This window comes from Macrosteles quadrilineatus, unplaced genomic scaffold (assembly GCF_028750875.1).
Source record: "Macrosteles quadrilineatus isolate MER2022 unplaced genomic scaffold, UCM_ALF_1.0 Scaffold_3__2_contigs__length_128488019, whole genome shotgun sequence".
In the NCBI taxonomy this organism is placed as follows: Eukaryota; Metazoa; Arthropoda; class Insecta; order Hemiptera; family Cicadellidae; genus Macrosteles; species Macrosteles quadrilineatus.
This window is the reverse complement of record NW_026542596.1, coordinates 100,054,722-100,065,602: the sequence shown is the minus strand read 5'-3', so window position 1 is coordinate 100,065,602 and position 10,881 is coordinate 100,054,722. Positions and strand designations below refer to the sequence as shown.

Genomic DNA, 10,881 nt, shown 5'->3' with positions numbered 1-10,881 from the left:
AAGAGATAAACATGTTAAAACAAATAATTGATCGATAAATTATGATTTTCCTGAACAAGGTCGGATACTTTTTAAACAGGCCTTGTATCTATTCTAAGAGGGATCTCATTAATTGAAGGAATACTTAGTTTTCATTTGTTGGTTTTTACTTAATTAAGGGGATAGAATGGACTTTTGATGGTAAATTCCCTCATACTGTAAAATTTTCTGCATGTTTTGATGTTCAAATATATATTTTTTTTATTTAGATTAAATCTCTAATTTGTCTCCAGTTGATCCATAATGGTGGCAAATAAATAAGGCATAGGTATGTATATCTTCCAACATAAGGAGTGAAATAATTTTATTTTACCCGTTATTAAAGTAATAAAGTAGGAAATTGTATCACTTTTCAATATTTTTCTTTTAGTCTCTACAAAATTTTTAAATTATGTCATAAAATCATATGGTAAATTTTAATATTAGTAGGTACTGTCTTAAAAATATATTCAAAATTTGAGGTTGTGTGTTTTAAAGTTGTAATTTTGACGTTAAAATTAATTGGTACTACTTCAAATATTTAAATTGTGCTATTTTCATTATTTTTGTAAGTAGTCTGTGAAGCAATATTTTTCAATTTTATCCTTCCACCCTTTGAGCCTTAGATATTGATCAATTTACTGATATCAATTTTTATTATGATTTTCCTTATCCTGTGAACAAACAAGTTTTCAGTTTCTAGTCAAACAGTAAGATTAAGTCGAAAGTAGAGGAAATCTCTGGCATAAGGCAGAACTCTATCAACTGAGCCTTCTACTGGTTTCTCCCTTCCCAGCTCTGCCAGGCAGGTGAACTCCTATTTCACTATTTTCCACCAGACCTGACCAAGGCAAGATTTGAACCCTTTCAATTTTTGTTATCTACATGGATTGTTATCAACCATGGATGGTACAATTTTAAGATTTTTCTAGTAATGCTAACATTGATAAAAGAAGGTTCTGTTATGTGACTCATGATGTCAAAGTGCTTTTAGCTCAAAGGATTATTGTCGTTTAAAGAGTTCACAGAAAACACTGTAATCACATAAATAACTTACCTTGTTGTAGTCTATTACAGAGAAGTAAGGTACAGAGGAACATGCTTGTGGGACGACCATGTGCTTTCAGCTCTAGTATGTTGTGCCAGAAATGTACTTGTGACGAGCAAGGAAGAGCCCAAACAGCGAGCACTGTTCGGAAATTACTATCGCACATGGCATAGGGAGGTCTTCCTCCACCATGAGCGTTAGTACATACAGGCGAGGGACTTTGCCCTAGACACCAGCACTAGTGCAAGACACCTCTTAAGTGTACCATGTAGTGTACCCTCCCTATTCCTTACTTCTCTGTGGTTACGAAGTGTCTAGCTGTCTCGTTGCTTAGACTGGAAGTGGAAATTACAGGGAACTTGTAGAGTACAGCTATTTGTAGCTTTATTGTTGGACAAAATGTAAATCTTTGTGATCCTTTATTACCTTATTTTTGTTATTTTTTGTTTTCCAGACACAACCTTTCGGAAGGATTATTCAACACATACTATGTACTAGGGTGTTCTGTTATAATGGCTTCTGAGGATAATTGTAACGATGGTAAGTGATGGAAATATTTATTTTGTTATTCGAATCATCTGTGCAGACCTGCTATACATTACACTCATTTTCACTCAAAGAGATGTTGCTCGTAATAACAACTTGTCCGTGTGGATAGTGATTTTAAAAATCATATTGGCTAAGAAAATTGTATTATTAATAGCTACAATATTAATCAACTTTACTTACTCCTGTGGTCACTTCAATCATTTTTGCTCTCACCAACAAATTGCATCCATATTTTCTTCTCCACCATGTCATCTTCCCCTCCAAACCTTCTCTTGTCTTTAACTATTTGGTATTTCTATATTAGAAGGCCAGTGGGTGCCATCCTTCAGGTTATGCAACTATTCCAAATTAACTACATATACTGTAATTACCTAAAGGTGTTACCGTATCCATTTCATGTTTTAAATAAAATATCTTTGGTCAAAAAAGATTGACAGACATTTTCTTTAGCTTACCTACATCAAAATCTAATATGAATCTTATTATTTTTAATTTTAAAAGACCAAACATAAGAATCTATTTCTTTTATTTGCAGAGCCTCTTGCAGCAGAAGAAATTGGCAACAAAATAAGACAACAAAAAAGCAGCGTGGTCTCCCCAATCGATATTTCTCTGGAGAAAGTTGAAATTTTAAAGGCTAAACGACTTAAGTGGTTTAACTTTTTTGAGCCTCCTTCAAAACTAGTATTGAGGAATAGTGGAAATTCAGGTAAGCTGGCATTTTTTATAGTACTACTGTCAAATGTAAAGAATTCAATTTAAGCAAAAATTTAAAGACTGATTAACATTTTGAGTTTTCAACATGGATGTTAAATAAGAGATTTTTCGAACATTGTTAACAGTAAAAAATTACTATAGTGTGTTAAATATACATGGTGAGTAAATGAATTGATAGTGTTATTGTTGAGAACATTAAAGTGTGTACTTTGTACTTCTGTACCAGTACAATGTATCTCCTGTCATAAAGCTAAATCCAAGGCATCAAGCCTTTGAAGTCACGCTTCCTCCATCCTATGAAGACTTTGCAATATACCAGGAAGAACAATCAAAGCTCTATCATTGATGATGGAATTAAATTCAGCCAAGGCAGCGATGTCGTGGGTTCGGATCCTGGTCACTGCCGATAACATTTTATCAGTACAGTTCACCTTTGTACTGTACCGGCTCACTCCTTGCTTTGCTGTAAACGATCCACACACGCGCGCTTAGTCTATGTGGACGGGCAAATGCAAGGTTAAAAGAGGCCCGCCAACCTCTTTGAAAAAAAAAAAAAAAAAAAAAAAATTGTCTGACACTGACGTATTACACAACAATTTCATGACAGATTGTCCTTCGCTCCCCATTTCAAACTCCAACACCGCAATAACACAACAGTGCAAATTAATTTAGCAGTATCCTCTACTCGTGTGGAAGATTCACTTGATCTACTCAGGTTTCAGCAAGCTGTGTTGGCCCTAAAATTGCTTGTAGGGTAAAGATCAATCACTTGTTAGAGTGATTTGTGTATGGGGATTCTGGCATCTATACATGTTAATTTTTTTTAGTCTTTAAAACAAATTTCTGAAAATATTTTCAAAGCTTTTAGTACTTTCCAATGTTATACTGATGAACATTTCCCTTCAGTCAGGATCCAAGGTCAATGGCCTCACCAGAAGCCGACACTGTGTGGAGGTCCACTAGACACACCATATGTATTTTCTCAGATCCATTTCCACTATGGCATGTCAAGTCATGTTCACAACACTCACACAATTAATGGAAAGAGGTGAGCAAATAAAGTGTGTTAATTAATTTAGTGTTCTTTGGTAGAATACTCAACTATGTATTCTTCAGGTTAACATTTGTATTTCGAGTTATATAAGGCAATGGAAAGTAGAGTAGAATTGTTCTTTGGGTTGCGCTAACTGTCCTCCCGACACTGAAAGTAAATTCGACTCATTATTTACGTTACTTCATATCTTTTAATACAATATGTATTTTACTACGTTGACTCAAAAATAACTTAGACTTTGGTACAGTAGAACCTCTTTAATCCGAACTAATTGGGACCAGGGGTAGTTCGGACTAGTGAATAGTTCGGATTACAGAACATATTGTTGTTTTTACATAACAATAGCTAAAACATGGCTAAGATTGATCTAAATTATTTTGGGAAAAGTGAAACAAATGTTTTATAAATTAAAATACAGCGTTTCTTTAATAAAGTAGTAAACATGGTGAATAAACAGTACTGTACATTAAATACAGTATACAATAAAGAACTGCTGTACTGTGTATAGAGTACAGCAATGAGGGGTTCGGATTAGTGGACGTTTGGATTACGGGGGTTCGGATTAAAGAGGTTCTACTGTATAGGCCTAGTTAACATGTAGCATCAGCTGATGTTGTCTTAGCAACGCGCATTATTATTATTTTTGTTGTTGGTTTTCTAGAGGAATGTACACTTTGTAACTCTTCTAATAAATTATTTTCTTTCTTACTTATTTGGTCGTAAGTTGATTTGAACTACACAAACAACAACAACCAAAATGGTGACCCCGACTACAAATGTTATCTAAAGACTATTATTTTCTTTGAAGTTTTAACCTTTTGTATTTCCTCTAACAACGATGTCATTAGAAGACCTGCAGACTCAACTTGCCGATCTTAGAACTGCGAATGAGGAACTGCGTCAACGGATTAGACAACCCAGCACTTCTCAAAACATATCGGTCAACAGAGTAGCCGTCAAACTTCCGCCCATTTGGCCTGAAAGACCAAGTCTTTGATTCTGTCAAGTTGACTCACTACCAACTACGACACCAAGTTTCACTAATTGGTCTCGCAATTGGACACAGGAATTGCTGCTGAAGTCGAAGACATCATAACGAACCCTCCTCAAGGTGACAAATACGGACATCTAAAGAAGAAACTGATTGAACGCCTCTCTGCATCCGAAGAGTAACGTGTGCGGCGGCTGCTGAGTGAAGAGGGCCTTGGAGACCACAGGTTTTTGAGGAATCTTAAGTCTCTCTCATATCTCTCTCTGACTCTCCAACAAGACAACATGCTTCATCAACTGTGGCTCAGATGACTCCCTCCTAATTCACAAGCCATATTGACTACGCAACTTGAGCTCTCCGTGGACAAACTGGCCGAACTGGCTGATAAGATCATGGAGGTGGCTGATATTCCTTCGACACCTGGTATTTGATAAGTCTCTTCAGGTAATGATTCTTTATTAAACGCAATAGAATCCCTCTAAACGCAAGTTCAAGCATTATCCGAAATCAGAGTACGAGATACACGGGTGAGACCTAGGGGTCATTTTCAGTCTCGTGGTGGATCAGAAAACGAGGCCAATCCCTCTAAGAACTCTGGTCCTGTACCAAAGAAAATTCCAAAATAATGCTACCAAATGTCTTTCTCCATGCTCTTTTCAGGGAAACCTCAGCAACAATCCGTAGAGGCCACAACGGATTGTCAAATGCTGGCAGCCGTCTCTTTCTGATGGACAGAAATGGTTTCCTTATCGACATCGGGTCTGATGTGTTGTGTTTTCCTAAACGCCTCATCAAATATAAACGTTATCCTACTAGCTACTCACTATAAGTACTGCCAATAACAGTGAAATAAATACTTATGGTACCATGCCTCTCACCCTTAATCTAGGTCTTAGACTTAGTTTACCTTGGGGTCTAGTGGTAGCGGTTGTTTCAGTACCTATATTAGGTTCAGACTTTCTTTCACACTATATCACTTGTTACCCGATTGCAAGATGAAATGTTTGGATGACAAGAAAACGGGATTGAATGCTGAATGAATAGTTTCAAACTACAGTAGTATTAAAGTTATATCTTTCTCCTCAACATTGGCAGAAGTTTTTGCTGAATTCCCTGATATTATTCGTCCTCCAGGCTTACCTCGTGCTGTAAAACATAAAACAGTTCATCATATAAATGTTACACCTGGTCCTCCTGTTCACTGTCGACCACATTGCTTCCATCCTCAAAAATTGAAAGCTGCCCGGAAAGAATTTGAGGAGATGGTTGAGCTTGTTAGCGAATTTCCCATATAGGGAATAAGCTATTACCGTAGTACTCATGGTAAGACCTGGACGCGGGACCGATTTTTTTTTTCGTTTTGAGGTCCCTAGAGGCCAAAAACACCATCCGTTCAAATTCATATATATATATATATATATATATTTATATATATATATATATATATATATATATATATGTGTCCGTCAGCACGATAACTCGAGCAAAAATGATCCGATTTTGATGAAATTTGGTACAAACGTGTAAACGTACGTTTATTCGAACGAGTTCGCGATCCAGCATGATCGGACCATGGGAACGGGGGTTTACGGGGGGTTTTATGGGGTAAAAATAGGTTTTTCCCATTTTTGACCCAAAAAACATAAAATTTAGCAATTTCTTTCCAAACCATTTTGTAGAGCTTAAAAAAACAAATAATTTAGTATATTGAAGCGTTATTATGCGCCTAATGGTTACGGAGAAAATTCCAAAAAATTGTAAATTTAAAATTCCCATGTTATTCTTATGGAGAATAAGTAAACTGTTTTAGTTTGCTTGTTTGTGAACATATTTTGATCAAATTTGGAAAATGTTTTTATTTCTTACTAACTATTCACATTTTACAAAAAAAACAAACAGTTTTACCCTCCCTGATGCAGCAAACCTAAGTACTTGTTAAACTAATTCTATTTAAATCAAGAATAAATGTTATATTTTTAAGTAGACATTTCAGTGTAAATCCAATCAGTCAAATGGAAATTCGCTTAGTCTGCAGGTTTGCTGCGGGGGGGGTATTTTATTGTTCCACCCTCTGAAAGCCCCTGGTCCTCGCCTTTGCACATGATGCCTAAAGGGGAAAATGGATGGCGTCCTTGCGATGATTACCGTGCTTTAAATACTACTACTGTTCCTGACAGATACCCTGTACCACATATTCAGGATTTCTCGTTCAATTTAGCAGGCTGTACACATTTCTCTGCCATTGATTTGTGCAAGACTTACCACCAAATTCCCGTCCACAAAGATGTCATCCAAAAAACGGCTCGGTTTACTAAGGCGCCTAGTAGGTTTACATTTAAATAAACAAACATACCAATCAAATATAAAATTTGTCTTCATTTTGTTTTAAGTAAAAAAAAAAATTTAATTAGGGTTAAACCCAAATACGTTAGCAACAAAATAGATACTTTAGGAACAGAATGTTAGTTTGAGTGTTAAATCAATTTTTTTTCAGCCCTCCCCTAGAGATGCATGTGGTGTTTTATAACTCCAGATACAAAACTCAGGCCGAAGCTTTAGGAAAGAATGATGGAATTTTAATTGTGGCCTATTTTTTCAAGGTACTTATATCTAGTTATGTTTTAAAGAAAATGTTTGCAGTTCTGGACTCTTTGAGTAGTGATAAAAAAACTTAAATAATAAACTTAAATTTTCAATTTAGAAAAGATTTGCAAATTAATATTTTATGAATATCAATGATCTTCTGTATTTATCAAAAAAAACTTTTCTGTATATATACCTATGAATACAATAAAAAAATAAAAAAAAACAATAACAATACTTAAAGATATAGTATTTAAAACATTACATAAAAATCCTTTATCTAATAAGTTTTCATACACTGGATGGAAAGTTTTCCTTCAACTTAAACCAAAAGCACTTTTCTCAAACGTTAAAGGTTTCTTAACATCATAAATGTTATTTTTGAGTGACACCCATGTCATTGATTAAGGGGTTGTTTTGAAAAGTGAGAGTGCAACTAGTTTAGCTGAAAAAAACATAGAGTAGAGTCTTTAGATACAAAACATGTCACATCATCACGTCATTACATTCCTTGGTCGTAGGTGGAACCTCAGTCAAGCATCGGATGGTTGACTGATCACCTGGGACGAGTGACTTCCACAAAGACAGTCGCACAACTTCCCTCCGGTCCGCTGAGTGCTCTAGTTCCTCCCTTCACTCAGGACTACCTGGCCTACTGGGGAGCCTTGTCTTGCACCTGTCACCAGGCGTTGTGGCTGCTGTCTCGGTCACCTCTGCGCATCACCGCTGAGGAGGTCTGTAATCACTAACTTTACGATAAAGCTACTGTTTTATTAGACTAAGTGAGATTTGTGTTATTTATTTGTGTAGTTTGTGGTAAAAAGATACTACAAAATAATAGTGAGAGATCATCGTTATCAATTTAGTATCTTCAGTTCCCAGGTGAGCTGATAAGTATATTCCATCATTTTCTCTATTTTTGAGGCAGCGACGCCACCTCGTGCATATTTTAACTAAATATTAAAACAATTTGTGAATAGAATGGAGCAAGGTTATCAGTGTAGCTTTGTTCCCTGAATACAAGCTGTTTTTTTTTTTTTTAGCCAGGACCACTTCAAAGCTCAATGGTCATGGGCAGTGTGGCCTTATTTGGAACCATCAAAAAGCTACTGAACTTGTAAATATATTATGCAGTTTACAGTTTAACACTGTGTCAGTCATATAACCCCAAAATACATCTCAGCATGTCTTTTAATTTAATAATAGGTTCGTGATGTGTGTCCGATCAGATTCACAAATTGGTTTTTAAATGGCAGGCTAATCCGACAAACTACTCACAGTACATTGTATACATTACTGTGTTCATACATTACCCTATAGATCCAAATGAGAGAAGTTTTCAGTACTGTAATTCTACTTAGCTTTTAATCAAATTCATTGTTCCAGCTTAGAAAATTTGGTGAATTGCAGTGTGACTTGAAAGAGAGGATCAACAATGAGGAATTGAAAAGTGTGAAAGTTGAAGAAGACATACAAGTATATTTAATAAATCCAACAAACGAGAGCCAGGAGGTTTTATTATCTGACCCCATCAATTCACCTCCACAAATATCCAAGCCACCTAAAGGATCAGCTCTTGATGGCGAAACTGTGAGAGACAATAAAACAAAAAATACATCTCATGAGGCACTTGTGAAATACAACTCTAAGGTACTAGAGAAGAATAGCACACTAAAAGAGGTTCTTCCTTTGAAACCAGCGCAACTTAGTGAGACGGATAGCCGAAATATTTCCACCACAAACCAGAATTCTTCATCCCCCGGAAAAAGAAATGAATTGGAAAATAAAGATGAAAATGTCAGGGAAGTGAAAACAGTTGAGGCTGAGATTATAAAAGATGATGAGCAAAGGAAGTTGATTGAATTATTGAAGGAAGTAAAAGAATCAGCGATGAAGTGGTTGGATGTTGAGAAAGAAGAAGCTCATTCTATGAACTTCTCTGTTGATGAATTGAAGGAATTCTTATTGAACACAGCTGGGTCAAAAGAAAATCCAAATGAGATCATTACTAATGAATTAATTCATATTCTGCAAATTGTTAAAGGTAAAACTTCATGTCAAGAGAGTGCTCTTACTTCTAATCCAAAGTCAGATTTGGTAGAAAATAATTATCCATGTAAAAAAGAAAATGCAGAGAATATTAATGTAATTGTATCTGATGAATGTAAGGAGATGTGTAAAAATACACTAAGTGATGATTTGGTAGAAGAAAAAGAATGCAAGAAGAAATCTGAACCTACCAAATCCAAAGTACCTGTAAAGTTTACACCCTGGAAACCACATGAAGGACTTAAATCTTCACTCACGCCTTTCTTTAGTGGTTCTAAAGGTGGGCCGCCTTTGCAGAAGCCAGATCCTGCTAGCAGTGTGGTGAAAAAGACAACTCGCATACCAAGACTCAACCAGAAATCCATTAAAAATAATGAAACTGCACCACGTGAAAATGACCTCGGTGGAGAAGGGGACCATGTTACTAGTCCAAACAGTGTAAGAAAACCAAGTAAAAAGGCACGGTCAACAATTTCGTCTAATGTAAAATCCAAATAAATATCAAATTTGTGTTTTTTTAAAGACAATTTTCATTTAAGTCACACTTTTTAAAAGTTATTTTAGGGTATATCTACTGAACAAATGTGCAGCTATAGTCTATTCTAGCTATTTTTTTTTTAATAGCTCAACAGTCTAAACATAATTTTTATTAATTTTATATCCCATTACATCCAAAACCTCTACATTCTAAACCATCACCCCCCCCCCCTCCATAACGTCCTAAACCATCGTTTTTACTAGAAATCAAATAAATTTAGCAATTAATTGCTCATTTTCCGATACCGGAGGAAAACTAATAATCAGCTAAGTAACAATACACCATTGAGATTCCCATTGGCATAGTCTTATTTGACAGTACACACTTTTATGATACCTTTAACATTTTCTAGAACTCTTTGTTATTCAACCTCCACTGGATATGTTTATACTGAGTATGCTTTACTGGTGAAAAATCACTTTTATTTAAGTTAAATCCGGAAATTAAGCTATGTGTTGTAATTTTAACTTTTAAGAGTAGCCTACCAGCCTATGCTCTAAATGGAATCGGCAATCTGACTCATACTTTCTCCCATTAGCCTGTCAACAGCCTTTATCATCGTAAGCGGTGGGAGTAACTTTTCTAAGGGAAAAAATCACAAAAGTTTCAATAACTTTTAAACCATAATTGTTACAGCAATGGGGGATTACGATTGCACTATTTTGTTTAGTATAAGGACCATAGCACATTATTTTAATCAAAAACTGCTTTTTTCCTAAAATCAAATTTTTTGTTACTTTATGGAGTTTTTTTATGGGAAAAAAGCATAAGTTACAATAACTTTTGAGCCGTGATTTTGACAGAAATGGGATTCGTACCATTTTGTTCAGAATTTAAAGGAATATAACAGACTAAATTTTTATCAAAATCGTTCAGGCTATTTTAGAGAAAATCCCTTATTTTATGGGAAAATTACTATTAAAAATCATAATTTCGAAAAAATTCAAAATGTCTGGATATACCATAGCTTACTTATACCTACATATACCAAATTTAATCAAAATCGGACTACAGGTGTAGTCTGTAGCTCTCTACACAAGTAATACCTGTAATACCATAGATAAAACATACTCCCTGTGTTGCTTTGTCTATGGTAATACTTTCTTTATATACTATGTAAATAGGGGGAGAAAGTAAAAATACTGTACATGACATAAGTTAGGTTTACTGTAAAACGTTTGAAAGTTACGCCAACGCGCTCTTGTTCTTGAATGCTGAGTGCTGCTACCTAGCGGCGAGTCACGAAACTAACATGTCTGGTCGTGTCGTGCTGTCTAGCGGCAAACTACGGTACTGTGTGTGGTTTGTACTGTTCGGTGCTGCTACCTAGACAA

General features: G+C 35.5%; 1 protein-coding gene across 1 annotated transcript; it reads left to right on the top strand.

Moving 5' to 3' along the window:
• The first annotated feature begins 1,578 nt into the window (after positions 1-1,578).
• LOC128989406 (uncharacterized) lies at positions 1,579-9,525 on the top strand. Its single transcript, XM_054411296.1, has 6 exons — positions 1,579-1,606; positions 2,151-2,324; positions 3,239-3,380; positions 6,872-6,977; positions 7,482-7,694; positions 8,347-9,525. Exons 1-6 carry the CDS (start codon positions 1,579-1,581, stop codon positions 9,505-9,507), a joined length of 1,824 nt encoding a protein of 607 aa, XP_054267271.1. The 3' UTR covers positions 9,508-9,525.
• Positions 9,526-10,881: the final 1,356 nt, after the last annotated feature.

What these genes read in the sequence shown, in the direction of transcription:
- LOC128989406 (XM_054411296.1), top strand. Translation starts at nt 1,579, where the DNA reads ATGGCTTCTGAGGATAATTGTAACGATG. An exon ending in GAGGAATAGTGGAAATTCAG is followed by an intron (nt 2,325 to 3,238) that starts GTAAGCTGGCAT and finishes ATTTCCCTTCAG; the next exon opens with TCAGGATCCAAGGTCAATGG. An exon ending in CACACAATTAATGGAAAGAG is followed by an intron (nt 3,381 to 6,871) that starts GTGAGCAAATAA and finishes ATTTTTTTTCAG; the next exon opens with CCCTCCCCTAGAGATGCATG.